Consider the following 25,833-nt stretch of genomic DNA (forward strand, 5'->3'; position numbering starts at 1 on the left):
GGCACCAGTGTCATCACAGACCTCAGTGTCTCTACACCCTCACTCTTCAGTGCTTTTCGTTTGAATACTACACTCAGACCCCTTCTTGCCTGCAGTATGCCTCCCCTGGCCCTTGATGGAGAACATTTATGAAGCTCTTGTGGAATTCCTAAGCTTTAGTCACTTAAGTTGTGGGCATCGGGAGAACAATGTGTAATCTCTCCCCAGTGTTAGGACAGTGATTTCTCTTCTCCCAGCTTCTCTGGGCTTTCAGGCCTGCTGGCAGCCCCAGGATGCAGCTCCCCTCCTGGCCCACAGGAACTCTTTTCCAGAGTTCCTGTGGAACTGAAAGAAGTTGGCATTATGGACAATTGTGGTCCCAGACATTAGCACATTTATTTATATATGCTACCTAAATCATTTATTTTTGTATACAACATAAGATATATTCAAGTTTAAAATTGCATCAAGATGAGCCGGGCGTGGTGGCTCACGCCTGTAATCCCAGCACTTTGGGAGGCTGAGGTGAAAGGATCACTTGAGGCCAGGAGTTCGAGACCAACCTGGCCAATACGGCAAAACCCCACCTCTACTAAAAATACAAAAATTAGCCAGGCTTGGTGGCACATGCCTGTAGTCCCAGCTACTTGGGAGGCTGAGGCAGGAGAAACTCTTGAACACAGGAGGCAGAGGTTGTGGTGAGCCAAGATTGTGTCACTGCACTCCAACCTGGGTGACAGAGTGAGACTTTGTCTCAAAAAAAAAAAAAAAATTAAAAAAAAAATTTTTTTAATTGCATCAGGGCTTCATGAAGATGCTCCATCTTCTGGAACAACTTTACATTTCTTCTGCCACTTACTTGTCTTGTGGTCTCTTCCTGCAAGGTTTTAGTCTCCTTTAAGGAGTTAATAGCTAAGTCAGTGGAAGATGACAGTTAACTTCTGCAGAATATTTGTATTGGATTCCTTCTGGAGTTCCAATATCTGAGAGGAAGGGTCTGACTCTAATTTCAGGCTCAAGACATCAGTTTCTTCTATTGGCTCTAGCCCTGAAGACAGTAGCTTCTACTTTCTAGGTTTCTCTTTCTCCAATCTGAAATATGAGGCAGTCATCATTTCTGTTGGCTCCAGAGGATGTAGGAAGCTAAGCTGTAAACTTCTGGGTGCCAGGGCCAGAACCCTAACCGGCCTCTCTCCCTGCTGGTTCTGAGGCTTAGTTCCCTGTGCATCTTGTTTTGCTCCCATCTTCCCTTTTCCCCAGTCATGTGATGCAGGAAGAGAGCGCAAATGATATGGAATGTGAGCAGCTGCCAGCAGAGATACTGCGACAAGTGACCGTTCATCGAGACCCTATATATGGCTTTGGCTTCGTGGCTGGCAGTGAGAGGCCTGTGGTGGTTCGATCTGTGAGGCCAGGTAGGTGTCCCTCAGAGTGTCCCCCTAGCCCTGACTCCTGTCTCCCAACACCCACATGTCTTCCCAAAAAGCAGAGCTTCCAAGCATTCTAACTGTGTTGCTGAAGAATTCATGAAGAATGGTTGAAGACTTGCCAACCAATAACTGTGTGAGGGAGCTGGCCTTTTAAGACTGATAGACACAACCATTGAGGTTGTTTGGGGCCCTAGAAAAAGGCTGCAGTTGATTGTTTAACAGCGTCTGGGTCTTAATAAAGATTCCCTTTGCATAGAACATTCATAAAAGAGCCATAATGTCTTGCAAAAAAAGATGTGCCTATTCTATTTAATTCAACAAGTATTTATAGATTGCCTACTCTAAGCCCAGCAATGTTGTAGGGAAGTACAAGACACAGTTCCTGTTCTCAAGAACCTAACCATCAGATTGTGGAGACATGTACATACTCATGAAATAGGTCAGCCATTGAAGACCAGAATGAAGATACAGACCACAGGTGGGATAGGAGAGGAGAGGATAATGAAATCTCTGAATGCTTGAGTGGCAGTAACAAACATCTACCATTGATTAAGCATCTACTGTGTGCTTTACATCATCTTGTTTAATTCTCACAGCCACCCCTGCAAGGTAAATAAGTAATATCATTCCCATTTTGTAAATGAGGAAACTGAGGCATAATGAAAGAGAAATGACTTGTCCAGTGTCACTCAGCTGTAAGCAGCAGAGCCAGGGTTTGCACCTGGGCCTGTTTGATGCCATGCAGGGGAAGTAGGTCCTGTAAGGGGCCATGTGGGATGGAACAAGCAAAGCCCCACCTAAGCTATGAAGCCCTGCTATCATGAATGAAATGGGAAAAGACTGAAGTACTGTTTTGTTTTGAATGTGCTAGGCATTGACAAAAAAGACAGACGGAATGGAGCTTTATTCCTGACTTGCTGGGCCTGAGGCTTTAGATGTTTACAACAGTTTCTCGCTCAGTCAAGAGGAGCAGCCAGAGTACAAACTGGCCTTGCAGAAATTTGACGAATTTTGCAATCCTCCAAGGGAAAGAAAAAGATTTTTGTAAGCTCTCTCTTCAACTAGAGGGCACAGAGGGGGGAAAACACACATACACACACACACACACACACACACACACACACACACACACACACACACACGACAACAACAATTTAGTACAGGAGTCCGTGGCTGACCTAAGGCTCTGGAGTCAGTCATGCAGTTTGGCAAAAAGGTTTTGAATCTCTGATCAGAAATCAAATTTATCCTAGGAAAGAGGGACCAGCTAACACTCAGTAATAGACCACCAGGAGCCCCTACTTTAACTTCAAATGAGACAGAATTTGCACAGCTGAAGGAAGCCCCCAGGCCTAGAGGGGTCCAGCTGCCAAAGGTATAACAATGAAGAAGGAGTTGGAGGGGTGAAGAGAAGAAAAGCCCCAGGCACGAACCACAAAAAGCCATGGGGCTGGCATGCATAGCCCTATAAAAGCCCCATAAAAGACTGATCCATAGTGCTGCTTCTGGTCCAGGTGGCTCCTGAATGCACAGGACTTGTTTGGTTCTTCATTTGAGGCCATAATAAAGACAAAAAAAAAAAAAGTATTCTACAGAAGAGCAATTATGGTTGATCAAGCCAACAAACCATTTGTGAAAGTAGTAGCAGACTGATGTTACCAGTGCCATCAAAGGGTCAAGGCCCATAAAGGAAGTTGAGTTCCTTGAGGACCTCTTCTGTTAGATAGAAGAAAGGGAGGGGAGGGAAAGGAAGAAGAAGATAGATAGAGTGGCCTCCACCTAAGAGACTGGCATTTTTGGCAGAAGTAGATAGAAGGAATGAAATGGGTTAAAGGAATTGTCCCTTGGATGGTATAATAACTACCATTTATCCAATTCTTAGCAACATCAATCAGCTGTTTTAAGTGCTGTATATTTATCATTTCATTCATCCTCCCAACATTTCTGTGATGCATATGTACTGTTATTTTCCCATTTTATAGATGAGGTAAGAGAGACTCAGAGAGAGTAAATGTCTTACCCAAGGTCACACAACCAGTGAACTGCAGATTTGGAATTAGAGTCCAGGTCTGTCTGGCTGTAAAGAGTGTTCTCTTCACCACCACACTCTGCTCCTGAAGCCAGTGCACTGTCAGGAGACTTGGCTTAGTGTGTTTAGGGCAATTGCTGCTCGAGCAATGAATCCTGCTGCCTGTGCTGGCGCAGCCATCCTCAGCACATAGGCTCTACACTCCAGAGCCATTGAGCTGTGCTCAAGTGATGTATTTGTTGTATATGTTCGTGTTTTTGGAATTTGGGCAGCCCTCTTCTTTGGAGAGAGAGGGAGAAGTTGGGATCTGGCCCTTCAAGGTGGACTCAAACAAGAGTCAAGGCTGGTTTGCTAGTGGGTCATGTCACTGAACAATTCTTTCAAATTTGAGTCAGGCTGGATCTGACTTCTCATTCTCCCCAAGTCTCTGAGAAGCTTTTCTCCAAGAAGATCTTTGCTAAACATCAGAGGCAGCGTAGCCTTGTGGTACCCGTCTACCCTCACCCTTTGCCCCAACCAAGAAGGTACAGCCCTCAGATAGGTCTGCTTTCTTAACCTTGCAGTAGAAATGCGAAGGAGAGCCAGGCACAGTAGCTCACATCTGTAATCCCAGCCCTTTCGGAGGCTGAGGTAGGTGGATCACCTCAGGTCAGGAGTTCAAGACCACTCTGGGCAACATGGAGATGTTCCATCTCTACTAAAAATACAAACATGAACTGGGTGTGGTGGAGTGTACCTGTCATCCCAGCTACTCAGGAGGCTGAGGTGGGAGAATCTGTTGAACCTGGGAGGTGCAGGTTGCAGTGAGCCGAGATCATGCCACTGTACTCCAGCCTGGGCAACAGAATAAGACTCCACCTCAAAAAAATAAAAATAAAATAAAAAATAAAGAAAGAAAAGAAATGGGAGGGAGAGGAAACAAATATCCAACTGCACAAGGGTATGTACTTTGTTCCCCTCATTTATTGGACAGTGGCATTTCTCAGTGTTGAAAAAAAAATAACCCTTTAGGTATTTTTCCTCTGTCTTCAGATAAGTGAATGCTTAAGTCCTTACAGACCAGTAAGTATGAATAATATTCAAGTAAGAAGATCCTTCCTCCTCCTGTCGCCTGACCACCTCCAGTAGTCTGGAAGTCATTCCTTGTACCTAAGCAAGTCCCGCCTATGAAATGGAAGTCTGTGTTCCTCGTTAAGAAGCAAGCCAGTAAAATGTTTATTGACCTCATCTAAGTCTGGGACCTTTTGCTACTAAACCATGCCCAGCTAAAGTGTTTTCATCCCACTTGTCTTTCCGGGGCTCCGAAAAGCCCACCTGGTTCTAGAGCACCTCCCTTGCCTTCAAAAGCAGACTTAGCGTTCTGTGTTTGGAACAGCACCTTCTCACTAGCTCTGGAGGGCTTTGGAGTGCTTGCTCCTGAAGTCCAGAGCATGTCTTTCTTGGCATGGAACTAAAGGAGGCCGACTCCATTCTCTGTCTTCATTCCTCTGCCCTCTATCTGCTTATAGGCAGCAGCAGCAGCAGCAGCAGCAGCAGCAGCAACAGCAGCAGAGAGCTCGAATAGCAACCCCTACATCACCACAGCTCAGCCTGTACCATCTCCAGGCCTCAGCACCTGCTTCAGCTCCTACAGGCACAGGGGACTTGCCCAGACCTGGACTTTACCAGCAGTAACCCTAAGCCCTCACATCTCTCTCCTCTCCTTTGCAGGAGGCCCCTCTGAGAACAAGCTCCTGGCTGGTGACCAGATTGTGGCTATTAATGAGGAAGACGTGAGTGAAGCCCCGAGGGAGAGGCTCATAGAACTTATCAGGTAACAGGGGCCTCTTGGCAGGAGCTGATCAGTATCCCCACCCCTGACTCACCGGTGACATGGGGCTGCCACTATCCCCCCTCACTCTGAGAGCAGAATCCTTTCAGGCAGAGAAGCCCTATACAGGGCTCCTGGCTAACCCAGAACTTCAGGGACCAGCTATTCAGGGTCAGCAGGAGCCTTCATACACACTGGCTTAGCATCTCCAATGATGTGAACAGATACAAAGAACTCCCTGCTGGAGTCTCACCCCTACCTCCCTCCACCCGACGAATCTCTTCACCCCAGCCCCCTTTTTTTTTGTCCAGTGGGACAGACCAAGTGACAGATGAGAATCAAGCCATTAAAAGAACATCCTAGATATATGCACAGTGCAAGCAAGACATTGACCAACTCCCCCACTCCAGAAAAAAAAATCAGAATTCGTGGCCAGTGGGTTGAGGAAGAGAACCTCCCAATGTGGATACTGTCCATAGTGTTTGTGGCCCCTAAATGCCCTCCCCAGATGGAAGCTGATGACAAAAGGAACGTTGTGGGATCACCACTGTTTATAAATGGAGAGTAATCACATTGTCTTTACCTATCCCTTACTCCTACACATATTACACACACACACACACACACACACACACACACCATACACACTCTCCTACCCCACATCCACACCACATGCACACACCCTGGCATACATTTGTTGAAAAAGAATTAGAGAATAAAAGGTAAAGGCTCCAAATTGCATGGACTAACCTCATTTTGGGGGAGCTTGGCTATCTCACTCCAAATGGAACCATGTACATGCTCGCTCTTTCTCTGTCTCTCCTTTTCTCTCTCCCTCTCTCTTTCTCTCTCCTCCTCTCTCTCTCCCCCTTGCATAGTCTGACTTCATCTCTGCCTCCATCTCCTTCAACTCCTCTTGGTTCAGAGTGTTTTCATCCCACTCATCTTTCCAGGCTCCCAAAAGCCCACCTGGTCCCAGAGCTCTTCCCTTGCCTTCAAAGGCAGACATAGCAATCTGTGTATGGAACAGCACCCTCTAACTAGCTCTGAAGGGCTTTGGAATGTTCCCTCCTGAAGTCCAGAGCACTTCTTGGCTTCCTTGGCATGCTCCCTCCAGCTCAATACCATGAAATGTGTCTGATCCCTAATGACCTTTTCTTTGACTCTTCTCCAAGTTCATTTGTATATTGCATTTCCCCACCCTCCACTCTCCACCCTCTGCTACCACACCAATATGAGGTGAGTTCTTTCTATCCTATTAGGGCATGTTGGAGTTTTTTCAGCCTGGTCCCTCAGAAGTCACTGCTTTGCTTTCAGTAGATATCTTTGCACTCCAAAACAAGTTAGGCTGATTTCGTGAGGGGTTCCAGAGCTCTTTCAGCGTTAAAGCAGAGCACACTCTTAATAACTTTGGGAGCCAGTGGGTTATTCATTCATTCAATCAATCAACCAACCAGTATTTATTATTGTCCTTGATGCACCAGGCGCTGTTCCACACACTGAAGATACAGCAATGAATAAGACAGACAAAGATCCCCGGCTCACTGGAGTTTACATTTTAGTGAAAGGAGATACATCATAAGCAGAAAAGATTATAAGTAGTTCTACAGGCCGGGCGCGGTGGCTCAAGCCTGTAATCCCAGCACTTTGGGAGGCCGAGACAGGCGGATCACGAGGTCAGGAGATCGAGACCATCCTGGCTAACACAGTGAAACCCCGTCTCTACTAAAAAAAACACAAAAAACTAGCCAGGCGAGGTGGCGGGCACCTGTAGTCCCAGCTACTCAGGAGGCTGAGGCAGGAGAAGGGCGTAACCCCGGGAGGCGGAGCTTGCAGTGAGCTGAGATCCGGCCACTGCACTCCAGCCTGGGCGACAGAGCGAGACTCCGTCTCAAAAAAAAAAAAAAACAAAGGAGTTCTACAACATATTAGAAGCTGATAAACGTTATTAAGAATAGAAAGTAGATCTAGGTAAAGAGGATCAGGAGTGCTGGGCACAGGGGTGCAAAATGTAACTAAACAGTAGGGCCAATGTTGACCTCATTGAGAAGGTGACATTTGAAGAAAGACTTGAGGGAGGAGAAGGTGTTGGAGAGAGAACAGCCAGTGCAGAGGCCCTAAGGCCAAGAGTGTGTTTGGCACGATTGTGGAACAGGGGAGAAGCCAGTAGGACTGGAGTTGGTAAGGAAAGAGGAGAGTTGTAGAAAATAAGTCCAGATAATGGAGAACCTTTGAAGCCACCATAGGGACTGTGGCTTTGTTCTAAATGAAATGGGGAGACATGGCAAGGGGCTGGAGGAGACGAGTCACATAATCCAACTTATGTTATGCCCCTCCCCTGTTCAAGATAAAGTATTTTCTTTAGTATTTTTCCTGGAACACAACTCTTTACTTCTGGGAACTTCCCAAATCCTGGGGCTGATTAATCCCTGTAGTTTGCCTCACCAAATGTGGTAGATGTTCAGAGTTCTAGAGCTGCGGGCCTTGGCATTTCTCAAATATCCAGAATCAAGGGCAGCTTGACTCTACTTCTTAAATGACTTTGTTCACGTAAACATTTGAAAAGGGCCAACAAGGAGAGGGGAAGCTCCTTCAAGGCAAACTATTTCCATTTCTTTTAGTTCTTTTAAAAGATTATGTATTCCTGGGAGAGAATTTTCATACCTCACAGCCTGTTTGATCATTGGCATAATTCTTGCCGGAAGAGTTTCATATTCTTCATTCTTTTGAATATTTGCTATCTGGAGAGTTTGGGTTTCCATCTGTTGCTCCCTGGCTCTCTTTTTTGGTCCCTCAATTAAAACAAATCTGCTGAGTATGAGTCATGGTGACCAAATGACCTCCTTTGGGTTTTTACTTTGAATGTCTCCTCTCACTTAAATACCAAATTACCAATAATCATTGTACATGGTTCCCAGGACTCTCTGACTTTGAATTCCGTAATGCAGACTTTCAGTTTTCCTTGAGAATTTTCTAGTCTGCACATAAAATTGCTACGAAGGTTTGGAGATTTCTACAGAGAGTATGTGAGAAGGAATATGAAAAGAAGACCTAAAAAATGACAACCCCAGAGGTAATGGTTATACCATCTTCGGATGCCTGTGTGAATTAATATGGATGGTTTGTGTTGGCCTCCACAAATGACTGGAGGCAAAGTGTCCATGCAGACACTCAGATTGCCCTCTATCCTAATCCATATACCTGAATGCAGCCAGGGGAAAATTCTGGTGTTGCTTCTTATACTAGATGAATACCTAGTACATGATACACTACTCTCCTGTTCCTCTTTTCTCTGTAGGAGCGCTAAGGAATTCATCGTTCTTACAGTTCTGCACACTCATCAGGTGAGTGAGCCTCTTTGCCATCTGCCCTTCCTCCTGACTGAGAAGAGGTGACATTTCCATATTGGAAAGCAACACTGATGGGGTTGGGGGTTCAGAGACTACAACCAACATATGAGCCAAGGATTTAGGAGTGAACTTAAATACCTTCTGAATAGCATGTCTCTGCTCATGTCCAAAGCTGAGGATTTTGAAGGGCTGTGCTGTGTTCTGTCCTGTGCCTTCTGCTTTACCCACTTAAGCTGCCCACTGCTTCAATTCCGAATACAGTTTCCACTTCTTTTTGGCTGTACTCCATTAAAATGTATCTGTCCAATGTGAACTCTCATAAAGTCCTGGATGATGATAGGTGCCAATCTTATTCATATAAGTTACCTACAATGTATGAGACACAGCACCATATGTGATATAATTTAATATAAAGTTGCTGGGGGATACACTTGGACAAACAGATTCATCTTTGTCCTAGTACAATCACTTAACTGGCTTTGTGACCTTGGATGAGTCAGTTCCCCATTCTGGACCTGTTTCATCATCTGTACATTGAGAGATTTAAAGTAGAACAGTGTTGCCTAAACATACCTGATCATAATAGTTGCCAGGACTACTTATTAAAAGTAAAAATTTCTAGTCCCCTCTCCTCAAGCGTTGGATTTAGAAAGTTCAGTGTCCATTATTGGTTATATCCTTATAGCAATCTTAGTTTAAATGCACAAACCCAGGTACACAACTTCCATGTGCAAAATTCAGGGCCCTCACTCTACCTCCAGCCCACCTGTCCCCTTATTCATGTCCCCAACAGTCCTCTGCACCCCAGCATGGATGCTGTACCCTCAATGTATAGCCACAGGAGAGGTCACATCTGTTGGGGGTGGGGGACATGAAATTAGGGAAGGCTTCAAGGAAGAGGCTGCACCTGAGCTGGACCTTGAGGGATAGGGCAAGATTTTCCATAGAGAGATGACACAGCAAGGGATGGAACACAGGTGCACAGCATGGGCTCACCAGGCAAGAGCAGGATTGAAATCAATCTTGGTTCAAACTAACTGCCTTTCCCTATGGCCCCCAGCTCCCAGACCTCTTCTGCATCAGTGTGAACTTCACTAACACACTCATACACTCACACACATATACACACTGACAGATACACACAATACACTCACACATTCATTCACAACCTCATACCTAATAGACTCACATGTATCCTCACACGTACACTCACACACATACACTCACCCGCTCATACCCATACATATACATACATACACTACTCACATATACACACACTCATGTGCTCTCTCACATATGTACACACAATGCTCCCAGGCAGATAGGCCTTTCTTAGTTCCAGTTCTCTTGTCTCTGGGCAGGCAAGCCCCATCACTCCATTGTTGTTACCAATAGTCCCCTCCCCACCACTTTGCTGCACGTGTGCAGTTGCCTCGTGGGCAGTAGGCAGTCAGTCCCAACCTCCCAATCTCCTGTCTTGAAAATGACCACCAGTTCTCTCACTAAAACGTGCTTGATGTGTGGTTAGAATTTACTACTCTGATCAGAGTATAAGATTGGGTTTACTTTGTTAGTCAGGTCTTCTCAAATTTCACCTTCTTGCAGAAGCCTTCTCCGAGTATCCTTTCTAAAATAGCATCTACCTGTCACTATCTTCTGATACTGCTTACTTTTTCTTCAGAGCTGAAATATTATATTTTTTAACTTTTCTTTTGAAATAATTATAGATCACAAGAAGTTGTAATGATAGTAGAGGTATACCATGTACCTGTTACCCTGTTTTACCCTGTTTCTCCCAGTGGTTATATCTTACATAACTATGTGCAATAGGCTGGGTGCAGCGGTTCACACCTGTAATCCCAGCACTTTGGGAGGCCGAGGCAGGTTGATCACTTGAGACCAGGAGTTCGAGACTAGCCTGGCCAACATGGTGAAATCCCATCCCTACACAAAACACAAAAAAATTAGCCTGGCATGGTGGAGCGCACCTGTAGTCTCAGCTACTCAGGAGGCTGAGGCATGAGAATCGTTTGAACCCGGGAGGCAGAGGTTGCAGTGAGCTGAGATTGCACCACTGCACTCCAGCCTGGATGACAGAGCGAGACTCCATCTTAAAAACAAAAAACAAACAAACAAAAAAAACTATGTGCAATAGCAAAACCAGGAAATCAACAATGATACAACATATGTATATGGTTCAATATGAATTTATCACATGTGGGTTTATGTATCCACCAACACAGTCAAGATACCCCATTTACCATAATATTGTTATTATACGTTGCATGCCTGTGACAAAGTATCTTATGTACCCTAGAAATATATATACCTACTATGTACTCACAAAAATTTAAAACTTAAAAAAGTAACTGGACAAGTCTGTCACCAAAAGGATTCCTCATGTTGTCCTTTTATAATCATACTCACTTCACCCCCTACACCCAATCCCTGTCAACGACTTTACATTTCCCTAATTTTATCATTTCAAAAATATTATATAAATGGAAGCAAAGCATTGTGGCTCCTGTCTGGAATTCCAGCTACTTAGGAGGCTGAGGTGGGAGGATCACTTGAACTAAGGAATTTGAGATCAGCCTGAACAACATAGAATGAGACCTTGTCTCTAAAAATTTTCTTTTTAATTTAGCCAGATGTGGTAGTGCACACCTGTAGTCCCAGCTACTTGAGAGACTGAGGCAGGAGGATTGCTTGAGCCCAGGTGTTGGAGACTGCTTTGAGCTATGATAGCACCACTGTACTCCAGCCTGGGCAATAGAGCGAGACCACTTCTCTAAAAACAAACAAAAATAATATACAAATATAATTATATAATATGTAACCTTTGGGGATTGGCTTTCTTCACTTAGCAAAATGTCCTCGAGATTCATCCAGCTTGTTGCATGTATCAATATTTTGTTCCGTTTTATTGCTGAGTAGTACCCCCACGGTATTCCATGGTGTGGATGTACCAGTTTGTTTAATCATGTACCCATTGAAGGGCATCTGGGTTGTTTCCAGCTTGGGGCTACTACAAATAAAGCTGCTATAATATTTATGTACAGGATTTTTGTGGGCATAAGTTTTCATTTCTGTGAGATAAATGCCCAAGAGTACTATTGCTGGGTCAAATAGTAAGTGTATATATAGTCTATTAAAAAACTACCAGACTGTTTTTCAAAGTGGCTGTGCCATTTTACATTCCCGTGAGATATTATATTTACATGTTTATCATCTCTGTCCCTCATTAGAATGTCAGCTCCATGAGGGTAGAGACTGTGTTTTGTTACTGCTGTATCCCCAGCACCTGGCACAGAGTAGGTGCTAATAAATATTGATTGAAGGAATGAAGGAAACCCAGTTTCCAACCATCAAAGCAACCTAAACAAAACTCAAGTGTCCAAACTTAGGTGCAGAATAAAGGGCATAACACTCACCCCAATCTCTATCTCAACTTTCCCATCCCAGTGCCTCCAACATTTTCTTACCCCCTGTTCTGCTCACTCTGCAGGTCCCAACCCATGGCCCCTTTGCTGAGGCCAGGCTGATTTCCTTCTCCTTCTTAGGTACATTTCCTTCTTAGGTCTTACTGCCCTGTGGACTTTTGTCCTTGTACTATTCCACATCTCTTCTAATATATGTCTGTTTCTTTTAAGACCTTGTTCGATACTCATGTTCTCCAAACAGCTTTGCCTGACTAACCTCAGTGAGCGTTTCCCTAATCTGTTCATTCACTCATCAAGCATTTATTAAACACCTACTATTCTGGATATTCTTCTAGGCTGGGAATATAGCAGTGCACCAGACAAACATGGTCCCTGCCCTCACAGAGCTTACATTCTAGTTGTCAGCCTTGTGCTCTCTAAACCCTGGGAGCATAGAAGTGGATGAGTATACACACACAGGGCTAATTGTCAAAACATTTAATGACCGGTACAGTAGGAGTCAATCCAGTCAAAATATGAGTCAGTAATAGCACTGGAGCAGAGTCTTGAAGTCCTCTTAATTAGGCCAGATGTTAACCCTGTAGTTGATCTACGTTTGTAAGGAGGTCCAGGGGGAGAGGTCAGGTGGCATCCAGGAAGCTTAGGGCAGTGCCTACTTACCAATCAGTGTGAAAGAATCTCTCCGTATTTTACAACTAGTATGACCATCCTAGTGCATCCCAATTGAATGTCAGGCTTACATACATGTGCAGTCGATTCTCATTATTTGCAGATTCCCTATTTGCCAACTTGCCTACTCCCAAAAATTTATTTATAACCCCCAAAATCAACACTCATGGCACTTTCCTGGTCATTTGCAGACATGTGCAGAGTGTGAAAATTTTGATTTACCCAATGCACACGTTCCCAGCCGAGGTCTGACAAGGTGATGCTCTGCCTTCTTGTGTCAGTTCTCATACAGAGGTAATCAGAGGATGGAGACGATAGGGGGCAGTGCAGTGTAGTGCAAGAAACAAACTGCAGTTCTGGGGCCAGTTGGACAGCATTTCAGTCTTGACTCTGGCACCTGTGAGTGGAGTGGCCTCAGGCAAGTCACTTAACACTTTTGAGCTTCATTTTCTCTTTGTAAAATAAAGAACATAGAAGCTACTAGGATGAGTTGTTTTTAAAATTTAACACCATAATTTATGTGAAATATTGGAGCAACAGTTCAGTATTCACTAATTCAGTGTTCATGGAAATGTTATAGAACATAACTACCTTAACAAGTCTCCACTGACAGATATTCTCTCTTTAGCTATACTGAAAGCTTCTTGAAGACTCCCAATATGTGTTTAATGTTATACCCCCTACATCACAGAAAATAATACTGTGTTCATAGCAGGCACTTGGCATCTCATGGGTGCGAGGAGACTGCTACCTATTATAAAACTCTTGTCATGTTAAAGTTTGATTACCACTACTTCCAGAAGACAACCTCCTAATAGGTCCAGGATGTGGCCTAGGAATCTGTATTAAAAAAAAAAAAAAAAAAAGACACTGGACCAGACAATCTGCAAGTCTCTTTCTATTAATAGCTCCTACATTCTGTGGCAGATAATGGCCTAATACCTACTCCTATATACTGTGGCTGGTATTTTTTTTTTAATAGAGTCTCACTCTATCGCCCAGTCTGGAGTGCAGTGGTGCCATCTCAGCTCACTGCAACCTCTATCTCCTGGGTTCAAGTGATTCTCCTGCCTCAGCCACTGGAGTAGCTGGCATTACAGGCATGTGCCACTACACTGGCTAATTTTTGCATTTTTAGTAGAGACAATATTTTGCCATGTTGGCCAGGCTGGTCTCGAACTCCTGACCTCAAGTAATCCTCCCGCCTTGGCCTCCCATAGTACTGGGATTACAGGCGTGAGCCACCACACCTGGCCTGGTAATGGTTCTTGACCCTGTTTATCCATTAGAACCATCTGAGAAGCTCTGAAAACTATTAATACTCAGTTCTGATTCATTCGAGCAGCAGAGACAGAAAAAAAAAGAAAACATAAAAATATTGATACTTGGGCTCTTGCCCTGACTCATTGAATTAGAGGCTCTGGAGATGAGACCCTGGTATTGGTTTGGAAAGGCTCAGCAAATGATTCTGATATGGAGTCTCTCTCAGATGACATTTTCCTTGTAAGAGTGACTCATAGCATGGCAGACAACTGGGAAGAGGGGTCACAGGAGTTCTTTCCCAGGTCCCCTCAAACCATACTGCATAGATAACCACTTAATAAGCTTCTGTGTATTTAAGGGTGTTTCTTAATCTTTGAATTACCAACTAGTCCTCATGACTGACTGGATATTTATTAATCTTGAAACCCTTAGACCTTGGCACACAGTAGGTAATCAGTAAATATTTTTAAACAGATAAAGTACTGGATTATGACAAAGAATGACCCTGATAAAGCAAGCACAGACAATCTGTTTCAAATGAAACCCTAGTTTTCTGGTTCTGAAAACAGCCTGTACTTAAAGAACTGGAATCCCCTCTGCTTGGAGCCACCTGCCTAGAAAAAGAAAGCCAAAATAACGGGAACCACCTCAGAAAAACTGGTTTTCTACAGAGCTTCCTGACATATAGTGTTTGTCAGATGGTAGATACTCCAACCATATATGCTGAATTAATGAACTAATTCATTATTAATTTTAGCAATCAACTAATAGATTTTATGCCATATCTACTATGTGCTTGGTGCTAGGGGGAGACATATTAACATAAAATGGCATCTCTGCTTATACAGCCTGGTTGGGGATATGAGTGATGGCAGTGTGGATTAACAGGAGTACTATAGGAAATCCAAGAAGGGGAATTGAGGAGTTGGGGAAGGATTCAGGATAAAGGTAGAGTTTGAACTAAACTGTAAAGTGATGGCATTTAGCTGGTCAAAAGGACACTGTAGACCCTGAAGGATGGGGACAGGGAGGAAACAGCGTGAGGTGGGTCCAGGAGTGATAGCAAGCCCAGTGTGTGCAGGGAGCTGTGGATAGAACCACCAAGTGCAGCAAAAGGTGATCTTGGAGAGGTGGTTAGAGAGTCAGGTGTAGTTTGTGGCGGGCTTTGGAAGTCAGGCAGAGGATATGTTCATGTCCAGGCAGTCTTGAGTGTGGGAAGGAAGGCCCCCTGGTTCCCTTAGTAGTGATCTGGTGAAGCCAGGATGACCCTCCATTGTCCTAGGCTCCCACAGTGGTTGCTATAGTAATTGATTATAAGTAGGCTCAGGTGTCAAAGGCAGTGAGCCAGAAGGGCGAATCAGTCAAAGCTTCAAGAACCTGAGTTTCATTTTTTTCAGTTACCGAAGTGGGGCCCTATCTTGCTCTAAAATATTTGGCCCTATACCTGACTTTGGTCAAGATCTGAGTGATCACAACCCTGACATCTGTACTAATACAGACACCAAATTTTAAAAATTGTCAAAAAATAACCAGCTGCTGAATTCTGCACTGAGGGAAAGGCAGACTCTCTTCTGTTCCTTATTCCACCAAGCTGCTGGTTTCACAGTTGCTTCAAGGGGCTTGCAGTGGCCCCAGAGGTACTTAGCAATTCTAGTCCCATGTTTCAGGCCAAAATTCATTTTAGCCAGAAAGGGTGCCTGCTGCAAAATGAGATTCCCAGCTGCTTGGAGAAAAAAATAGGGTCAGTGAAGAGCTCAAACATTCCAGCCTTAAGGTGCTCAATTAATGTATGCTTAATGGATTGGGATATCTTCAACAATGTTGATTTCTGGGCCCCACTCTTCCAGAGATTCTAACTTTTAAAATCTGGTATGAGCCTAGGCATCTGTGCTTTAACAAGCACTCCTCAGTGATTCTTATCATCAGGCAAGTTTTAAAAACAGCTGGTTAGTGCATGGTTATGAATTAGTGCAGAGGTTGGCAAACTGTTTCTCTGAAGGGCCATATAATTAGTATTTTAGGCTTTGCAAGCCATATGTGGTAGCACGAAAGCAGCCATAGGCAATACATAAATGAAGATCACGGCTGTGTTCCAGTAAAGCTTTATTTACAAAAACAGGTGGTGAGCAAGATTTGGCCTATGTAGGCCTGTAATATGCTGGCCCCTGAAGTGTATTATGCCTTCCTACTACCTCATTCACATTTTGACCAGGGCCTTTCCAATTCTCAACATTGTAATACAAAGGAGTGCCCCTAATATTACAAACTTCAAGCCCCACAGCTGAGCTTTGAAGATGCTTTGGGACAGGGAGGCCTCTGAGAGACCCCTCATATCACACTGCAAAGCAGGCCTCACCTGTGTCTGAGCATAAGGCTAGATGTGACTCCGTGACATCTAGCAGAGACCAGCTGGCAATGAATGAGTCACCAGCATTAAGGCTAAAGACTGAGAATAGGATGGAATCTTAGAGACCGACAGGACAAGGGTCAATGAGGAATGAAGTATAAACAAGCTGAAAATAACTCTGAAACAGACACCTGGAAATGATTATAATCCCTGAAAATATTGGCAATTTCATTTCCTCCTTTGTGGTTTGTGCCTATAATTAACTGAATCTTTGGTTTTTCAGTGGTACAAACAGAAACTCACTAGGACAGGATCTAATCTTGCATCTTTGGTAGGGATAGCAAGGATGCCATCCTCTTCACTGTGGTGAATACATAAAAGGATACCAGTTGGGGTTCTTCATTTTTTGAGTCCATTACGTAACACCAAGGTAGAACCAGAACCAGTGGATGAAAGATCAGGAAAGGACTCCCAGCTTTAGCCTGCTGTGGGGGAACAATCACTAAGCAAAGGCTCAGGAAACGTGGGTTCTGGTTTCGGCTCTGCTACGCAATTATTTCAATACTTTGGGTAAAGTATATCCTCTTCCCAGGCCTCCATTTCACATGTGAAAATGAAGGTTGAGCTGCATGACCCATTCAGGTCTCTAGAGATGCCTCGTTCTACACACTGTGCCATGCAGTCATCTGAGGGCAGATGATGGCAGAGAAGAGAGGTGACTGTCAGGTAGAAAGATTCCCCTTGCCTCATGTTTGTGGCACCTTGGTGGAACTTTGGATGACTGTGGAGATGGAATCAAACACAGCTGCCTGAGCATAGCTACAGATCTTTCTATCTATCTTGCCCCTTTCTCTTGCTTCTGCCTCAGCCTGCAGTCCCTGCTCAGGATTGGAGCACCAGGCTGTGCAACACACAGAGGCATTTATCAACTCCATGTATAATCAATACTGTAATCACTTTCTGCAACGATCTCCAGCTCTGGATTTCATTGTGCTATATTGTCTGCTGCCAACAAATTGCCCCTTTGGCTCAGGATGAGAAGTCTAAGGTTCCTTTAGCTCAATGGTTCTTAATCTTGGCTACATTTGGAAATCATCAGAAGCTTGAAAAAAAATACTGATGCTCAGACCTCACCCCAGGAATTCTGATGTAACTGGTCTGTGGTGGGCCCTGGGCTTCAGGATTTTTAAAAGCTCCTCCCAGCATTTCTACTATGCAGCCAAGACTGACACTCACTGCCTGAGTTCCCGCTGGACTCAGGTGAAACAAGTGGTTTTTTGCAGTCTCCCCTCTGTGGGAATGAGATTGCTGGCTCTGACGGAGAACACAGCTGGGACCAGGGCCCAAGACACAATGAGGATGTTTGTTTCTGATGTGTATCTTAGGGCCCTGCCCTCCTGTGGCTGATCTGGTAAATGAATCTCAACTGCAGTGTAAATGGTAGATAATAGCTTAATGTATTCCCAGCTGGCAGGGACCTTCAGGGCCTTAACACAAAGAAATTCCTGATTGTAAGACTTGGGCTCCATGGCAAGGCCCATAGGGGTGGTGGTTTGAAGTAGCCCCAGACCTGATTCACTCCCTAGTCCTCTTCATCTCAGTGAATAGCGAGTCCATTCTTTCAGTTGAAGTCTCTGTTTTCCTCACTCTTATATCCAATCAGTCAACATAGCATCCTAACTCAGTATTCAAAATATATCCAGAATTCACTCACTTTTCGACTCCATCACTACCATCCTAGCCCAAGCCTCCATCATGTTTTAACCATATTATTGCAGTTACAAATACTGTACTTACCCCCAACTGGTCTCCATGCTCTTGCCATTGTCCTCCTACACTCTGTTTTCCACACAGCAACCAGAGGCTTCCTTTTAAAATGCACATCAGACTCTGTTCAATCGAATCCCTCTAGTAGAGTGAAATCCAAAGTTCTCACCGTGGTTTACAAGATCCTCCATGACCCAGCCCCCAGCTGCCTCTCTGAGCATCTCCCGTCTTGCTCCTGCTCCATCACGCCACTCCAGCCACCTTGGCCTTCCTTGCTGTTCTTCATACACCTCAATTCACCTCAGGGCCTTTACTGTAGTTTCTGCCCAGAAGCCTTTCTCCGGATAGCCTGGTGGCTCTCTCTCCCTCACTTCCTTAAGTTTCTGCTTAATGTCTCATCCTTAGGTCTTCCCTGATCATCCTGTCTAAAATAACCTCCCACAGTGGCCGGGTGCCGTGGCTCATACCTGTATCCCAGTATTTTGGGAGGCCGAAGTGGGTGGATCACTTGAGGTCAGGAGTTCAAGACCAGCCTGGCCAACATGGTGAAACCCCATCTTTACCAAAAATACAAAAATTAGCTGGGCATGGTGATGCCTGCCTGTAGTCCCAGCTACTCGGGAGACTGAGGCAGGGGAATCACTTGAACTGGGGAGGCGGAAGTTGCAGTGAGCCGAGATCACACCACTGCACTCTAGCCTGGGTGACAGAGCGAGACTCCATCTCAGAAAAAAAAAAAAAAAAAAATTAAAAATATAACCCGCACAATCCTACTTGTGGATATATATCCAAGGGAATTGAAATTAGTATGCCGAAGAGCCATCAGCATTCCCGTGTTCATGGAAGCACTATTCACCATAGCCAAGATATGGAAACAACCTAAGTGTCCACCATTAGTAGATGAATGGATGAAGAAAATGTGGTATAAATACACAATGGAATACTATTCAGCCTTTAAGAAGAAGTAAATCCTGTCATTTGCTACAACATGGATGAACTTGGAGGACATTATCCTAAGTGAAATAATAATTATTATTATGATAAGCCAGACACAGAAAGACAAATACCGCATGATCTCACTTATATGCGGAATCTAAAAACGTCAAAATCATAGAAGTGGAGCATAGAATGGTGATTACTAGAGGCTAAGGTTGGGAGGGAATGGGGAGATGCTGTTCAAAGGATACAAAGGCTCACTTAGACAGGAGGAATAAGTTTTTGAGATCTATTGCACAGTATGGTGACTATAGTTAATAATAATGTATTATGTATTTCAAAATTGCTAATATAATACCCTCACTACTCCCACTCTAACTCACTCATTCTCTTGCGTAGTCCTTTACCCTGCCTTATTTTTCCTCATAGTCCTTCTTTACTACCTAAAAGATATTTATCGTCTGTCTATCCCTGCTGGAATGGACACTCCATGAGGCCAGGGAGTTTTGTCTGTCTTACTCACTGCTCTATCCCTCATCACCTAGAACAGTGTGTGGCATGTAGTAGGCCCTTGCTAAATTTGTCAAATGATTGAATAAATGCCCCCCACCCCCACCAAAGACAATGAAGATGCCCCTCAGCACGACCCCTGTATTCCTGATTGCTGGGCCATATGGAGCTAAGCAGGGAGCTAGAATCCAAGGGGCACCCAGGAAAGGCTTAGTTTCCAGTGTTTGCTAATCATGCTTCCACTAAAATTGTGGGAGAGTTTTCAAGAACTAAAAGCCAGTCAGGCATGGTGGCCTGTAAGCCCAGCACTTTGGGAGGCTGAGGCAGGTGGATCACCTAAGGTCAGGAGTTCAAGACCAGCCTGGCCAACATGGTGAGACCCCATCTCTACTAAAAATACAAAATTAGCTGGGTGTGGTGGCACATCACTGTAATCCCAGCTACTCAGGAGGCAAGGCTGGAGAATCACTTGAACCCAGGAAGTGGAGGTTGCGGTGAGCCGAGATTGCGCCATCTTGTCACCATCCAGCCTGGGTGACAAGAGTGAAACTCTGTCTCAAAAAAAAAATTTAAAAAAAAATACAAGCCTGGCTGATTTTGGGGGCATTTCTTACAGAATTGGATAAACAAAGTGGTGCCGAGCCCAAAACTAGAAAGCGAGGAGACTTGGGTTAAATCTCTCACATCTCTATTCCCCAATAGTGTAGTAACTGTGGAAAAATCCTTTTGGAGTGCTAGGTCTCCTTTCTCCCACATCTAAAACAGTGTTTATTATGCAACTCCTTCCTAGGGGCAGGGCATGTCTGTGAGATGAATAAGATCATTTCTGTAAATTCTTTGGGATGCTTATATTCAGATGTAATAAAAAAAAAAGACATCTTTTAGGTCTATCTCACATTAAGAAAACCAAATATATAAAAACTCAATGTATGTTATTACTAAAGAACTTTTGCAAACTCACCTAGGCCTAGAATATTAATAGTGGGGTTCAATCTACCCAAATTCAATTCATGCCCAGCTGTTTCAGAACACACCAATTATACAGGGAAGCATTTAGCACATTGCCTTGCACCTCGTAGGGAATCAATATTTATTTATTGACTCCTTGATCAGTAATGCAAAGTGTACCTGTACTGGGACATCTTAACTCTGACGTGACAAAGGTTAGGCTTTCCCTAGATATGGAGAACTCACCATCTCTCTGTTCTTTTTCCAGTCCCCCAAATCTGCTTTCATCAGTGCTGCGAAGAAGGCCAAGCTGAGGTCCAATCCTGTGAAGGTTCGATTTTCTGAACAGGTGGCAGTTGGAGAAACAGATGCAGTAAGTATAGCTTTGGCTCCATCTCCTCAGCCCCTGGCCATAATCTGCCTGGCTGTCAAGCTCTTGCTCTGGGGCTACTTATAGTGGACAGCTTTCCCAGTGGATTAGAGTGGGAGCGTCCAGGTGCTGGAGGGGGGAAAGTGGTAAGTGAAGAGGGATATGTGACATCCAGAGAGGCCCCAGGTATTGTGGGGAGAAGGAATATATATATTGATTCGCTCAAGATCCTTCTGATGCTTAGAGAAATTTCCATCCCTAACACAGTAGCTTACACTCAGAGCAAGTGCTCCATAAACATCTTTTGCTACTTGATAGAAACAAGAAGGAAGTAGTGGCTTCTTGAAGACCCAGGGAATGAGTGGCTGGTGAAATTGAGCTCTCTTCACATTTAAGTGATCTTGCAACTCCACATCTTGACTGGAAAAGGCCATGCAGTGATGAGTGAAGTTACCTAAGGGAAATGATACAGACTCTCATTAAGTCACCAAGTTTTTATTAGGCACCTGCTATGTTCTTAGCACTAGAGGGGAGGCAAAATAAATACCTGTTGCCTGCTACCAGATACCTCTCAGTGATGTTGAGGGGGACAAGTGGTTCAGATTAAGACAATACAAAATCTGCTACTGGGTGGTATTGTTTCAAAGGACAGGTAATATTTGACAGCCCATGCCATGCAGCTGCCAATTTGGGGAGTCTTGGCCAGCCACAGTGTTTCTCATTGCTTCGGGAGGTTTACATGCAATGAACTGTCGGCTCCAGATGTGCAAATGAGAAGAGGCAGGTGAAGAGCAGAAAAGAAGTGTGTTAAGCAGTCATGCATTCTGGCTGAGTTCCTCAGGAATCTGCAGAAGTTAGTAATATCCCAGTGGGGATGGAGGGGATAGCTAGAGCTAACAGGCACTTGTGTGCTTTTGATAGCTGTGATGGGCAGATCTATCTGGAGGCCCTTGGCATTTATGTGCTGAGGCACAGCCACAGTTGTCGGGAGAAGATAGCAGGCCCAGACAGAGCAGGGAAATCAGCAGGGTGCCAGGCACTTCTATATTATTTGAGGTAGAGTTAGTGAGAAGAAGAGATGGAGGACACAGGTGTCTTCCGTCTCCATTTCCCTGACTCTCATTCCCAAACTCAGCCTATGCCCTCCTCCATCTCTGCATGAGGAAGGCTGGCAAACCCAGGGGACTACAAGACCCCACTGGGCAAGCTGTCTGAATAATTGATGGTTGGGATCTGTGTCAATCCTAGAAGAAAAGGTTTAAGAGAAGTGATAATTGGTGAGCAGAGGGGAAAAGGAGTAATATGGAGCCCCTGCAAATCAGGGTGAAATAGACCCCAAGGTCCAAGTAACCAGGAGGATATTTGTGTCCTGAGTGCTTGAAAACGCAGAGGACGTGTGACTTGGATTTGGGAAGTATGAACAGGTGCATCCTATCCCATCTCAACATTGCAGAGTAATCCGTCAACGGCAGGCCACCCAGTGAAGAACTCCTTCCCTTCCTCCCCACTCCCCTCCCCTCTTGTCTCTTCCTCTCCCTTCTACTTCCCCTTCTCCACTTTCTCCTTCCTCCACCATGATTCCCCTCTCCATACCTCACAGCTAGGCTACAGGCACAGCTAGGTTATAAGCATAAGGATGCCCCCACTCCAGTCTAATCTGAATGCAAATGCCACAGAGTAGCTAGGACCCACCTAGAGTTACTTCTTTCTCAGTCAGGCCACCAGGCATAGTGTGAGGCTCTTGTCTGGGTGAGAGATAGACATCAATCTTCCAACTCTTGCTGCACTCGTGAAATTACCTGATGTTACAACAGCACCCTCCTCCATGCTGCCGCCAGTATGGACCATAGCAGCCTCATCACAGGTAGGGACCTGGGGGAGTCCAGGCCCAGGTGACTCCAGGCTCTCCTATCAACCCTTTCCTTTTGTGTCCCAAGGCTTTATTAAGCAGCCAGAGCAAAAATAAATCCTGTGGGCATTCCTTGCCAACTCTATTTTTAAGCAAATTCAATTAAGTAATTATCTGAGTCCGACCCAGTGTGCTAAATAAAACCTGCCACCGCTGGGATCTGGGGCCTCTAGGCCTGGCAGGAGCAAGGCATCTCAAGATCAGGGAGGGAAGCAGGGAGTCACACTCTTCCAATTTTATATACCATCATTTCCCACCTTGGCTTGACCACAGCCAAGCTTATCTCTTGGCTCCTCACCACCATCAACCATACCCCAACCCAGGAGGATTTGCTTGTTCCTCTTCCCATGCTTTGTCCATGATCCATGACAGTCTCTAGGTCTGGACTGTTCTCATCTGGCTTCTCAAATCATCCACACCCACTGTCTCCTTCAAAATCAAAATCCAATTTGCTTTAAGTAGGAAACTTTAGCCATGTTATACCTGTTGGTTTGATAATATGTGTGTGTGCCAAGTCACTACAACAAGAATTTAAGACTGGACTTAAATCTCCTGTAGCTCTCATAGAGACTTAGCATAGTGCTGGGCATACAGTAGAGGTTCAGTGAATGCCCAGTGAATTAAGGAATCTGGTTATCTCTGCAGCTTTTCCATTCCTGTAGAACTGATGATGATGTTGGCCCAGGGAAACGGTTGGGATGAGAGTGATCATTCAATAAGTGCACATCAAGCACCTACTGCCCATTCATTCAGCAGCCATTTATTGTGCACCAAATGTGTGCCAGGAACTTTGTTTAGTGTTGGGACTACAAAGATAAATAGGACATGGTCTTTGTGTTCTCATTTCACCATTTGATTGTGAAAGACAAATATCCTTCAAAAATATGATAAAGGTGAGTTTCGGCAACATAGCGAGACCCTGTCTCTACAAAAAGTAAAAAAATTAGCTAGGTGTAGTGGCACATGCCTGTAGTCCTAGTTATTTGGGAGGCTGAGGTGGGAGGATCACTTGAGCCCAGGGGTTTGAGGCTGCAGTGAGCTGTGATTGCACTACTGCACTCCAGCCTAGGCGATAGAGCGAGACCCTGTCTCAACAAAACAAAACAAAACAAAATACGGTAAGAGCATTGCGAGAAGTGTGCATAAATTGCTATAGGAATGCATGGAAGGATCAGGTCCAAGTATTTGATGATATTAGACCAAGGCTTTACAGAATACATATTTGAGCTGGGTTTTGAAGGATAAATAGGAGTTTGCCAAAGAGGAAAAGAGAAAGGCAGGGGGAACAGCTTTTCTTTCTTTCTTTCTTTTAGAGTCCTCAGAGAAAGAGAACAGCCTTTATTTAGTGAATTTTTATTAAGAATGTCTCAATCGGAGTCAGTACCGCCCACTCCTAGAGAACTTTTGAAAATGTCTGAGGGCCAGGCATGGTGACTGTCACCTGTAATCCCAGCTGGTACTAGAGAGGCTGAGGCAGGATGATCGCTTGAACTCAGGAGGCAGATGTTGCAGTGAGCCGAGATCACACCACTGCACTCCAGCCTGGGCGACAAAGTGAGACTCCGTCTCAAAAAAAGAAAAAGGAAAGTAAAAAAAAAAAAAAGAAAGAAAGAAAGAAAGAAAGAAAAAGAAAGAAAATGTCTGAGGGTGTTTCAGGTCATCCCAATGCTTTGGTGTGCTACTGGCACTTCATGTCTCAGGGTGGGTTGTGCAGGGAGTGGGACGGTCCCTGAATAATGAAGAATCATCGGAGGTGTGGAGGTGTGAAAGAGGCGTGGGTACTAGGAATAGGCAGGGGCCAGGTCAGAAAGGGCCTAGGGCAGGGAAAAGGCAGAGCAAAGGTCTTGACAGGACATGATCTTGGCTTGTGAAGAGCCTCAGGGAAAGGGAGGTATCAGGAGATAAGATCAGTCTGGAAGCTTTGTAGCAGGTGTTTAAAAAATGTCAGAGATGAGATCAGGTGGGTGAGATAGACTCCAAAGGAGGCCTCTCGTCAGCCCTTCAGGGGATATGTAGTGATCCCTATGCTCTGATCTGTGGAGGTTTGAACTACAGTAGAATATGGGTGCTCCATGATGTCAAATGGAGGCGAGCTTTTGATATGGCTCAGTGTCTTGTTGGGGAATTTGGTTCTGGTCCCCATGTATTATCGATCTGCTCTTTCCTCTGTCTCTGTCTTCCTACACCTTTGGCTCTCTGTCTCCATCACCTTTTCTTCTTTTTCACACCCTTCCTCTGGCTTCCTACCTCCTTTTAAATGAGCCCCTCTCCTTGTCCTTTCCCTGCTTGTTCACAGAAAATGATGAAGAAAGAAGCTCTCCTCCTCATCCCCAACGTCCTGAAGGTTTTCTTAGAAAATGGGCAGATCAAGTCATTCACATTTGATGGTCGGACCACTGTTAAGGTACATACAGTCTCCTCCCCTGGCCAGCATTGCCCTCTCCAGAGTACACGCGGTTGTGTGTCCTGTGTTCCTCTGAGTCTGCACATAGCTGCTTGCCACTGGAGTAAGGTGGCCTTTAAGTTCTGGATGCTTGTTAGCACAAGGCTGCAAAAATGCAGATGAGAGTGGTGGTAGAAGTTTGCATGCCCAACTGTGTGCTGGTAGTTGTTAAACCGTGTGTGTGCACTTACACTTGTGAACTGCTTTGTGTTTGTGTTACATGGGGTCCTTCAGGACTCTTAAGAACTAAGGAATATGAAATCATTAAGCCATTTATAAAGCAATAGTGATTTATATTGATACAATGACACCTACACAAGTTTATGCATAGAAATCAACACAGTCTCCTGGGAGATTAGCTTAGCTATGCCTTGCCTTTTAAATAACAGCCTGATCTCAAGCACTGAACCAAGAATTGAAATGTCCAGCCACAGCCCCTTTGGCTATTCTTTTCACAGGAAGAGCAATTACTGAACTGTGATTCTTAACAGCTCAGCCAGGTGTCAGAAAGTCCTAGTGACTTTTCTCTAATCCTTAGGAATAGAAGTGATGATATGATTCACCCCCAGATTCAACTCTGCTCTGGGACAGAAATATCCATTCCTGCATCTTCTGGACTCTCTCCAGAAA

General features: G+C 44.6%; 1 protein-coding gene across 2 annotated transcripts in view; it reads left to right on the plus strand.

Moving 5' to 3' along the window:
• The first annotated feature begins 1,210 nt into the window (after positions 1-1,210).
• FRMPD3 (FERM and PDZ domain containing 3) overlaps positions 1,211-25,833 on the plus strand; it is a 78,280-nt gene continuing 53,657 nt past the window's right edge. The window contains exons 1-5 of one of the 2 annotated variants that reach the window (XM_015444293.4): positions 1,211-1,394; positions 5,149-5,251; positions 8,547-8,592; positions 20,750-20,854; positions 25,057-25,164. In XM_015444293.4, coding sequence (XP_015299779.3) covers positions 1,247-1,394; positions 5,149-5,251; positions 8,547-8,592; positions 20,750-20,854; positions 25,057-25,164 — 510 coding nt within the window. In that variant the 5' untranslated portion in view covers positions 1,211-1,246. Of the gene's footprint in view, positions 1,395-5,148; positions 5,252-8,546; positions 8,593-20,749; positions 20,855-25,056; positions 25,165-25,833 lie in introns of those variants that run through there. The other variant, XM_015444294.4, reaches the window with a different exon arrangement.

Source organism: Macaca fascicularis, chromosome X (assembly GCF_037993035.2).
Source record: "Macaca fascicularis isolate 582-1 chromosome X, T2T-MFA8v1.1".
Classification (NCBI taxonomy): Eukaryota; Metazoa; Chordata; class Mammalia; order Primates; family Cercopithecidae; genus Macaca; species Macaca fascicularis.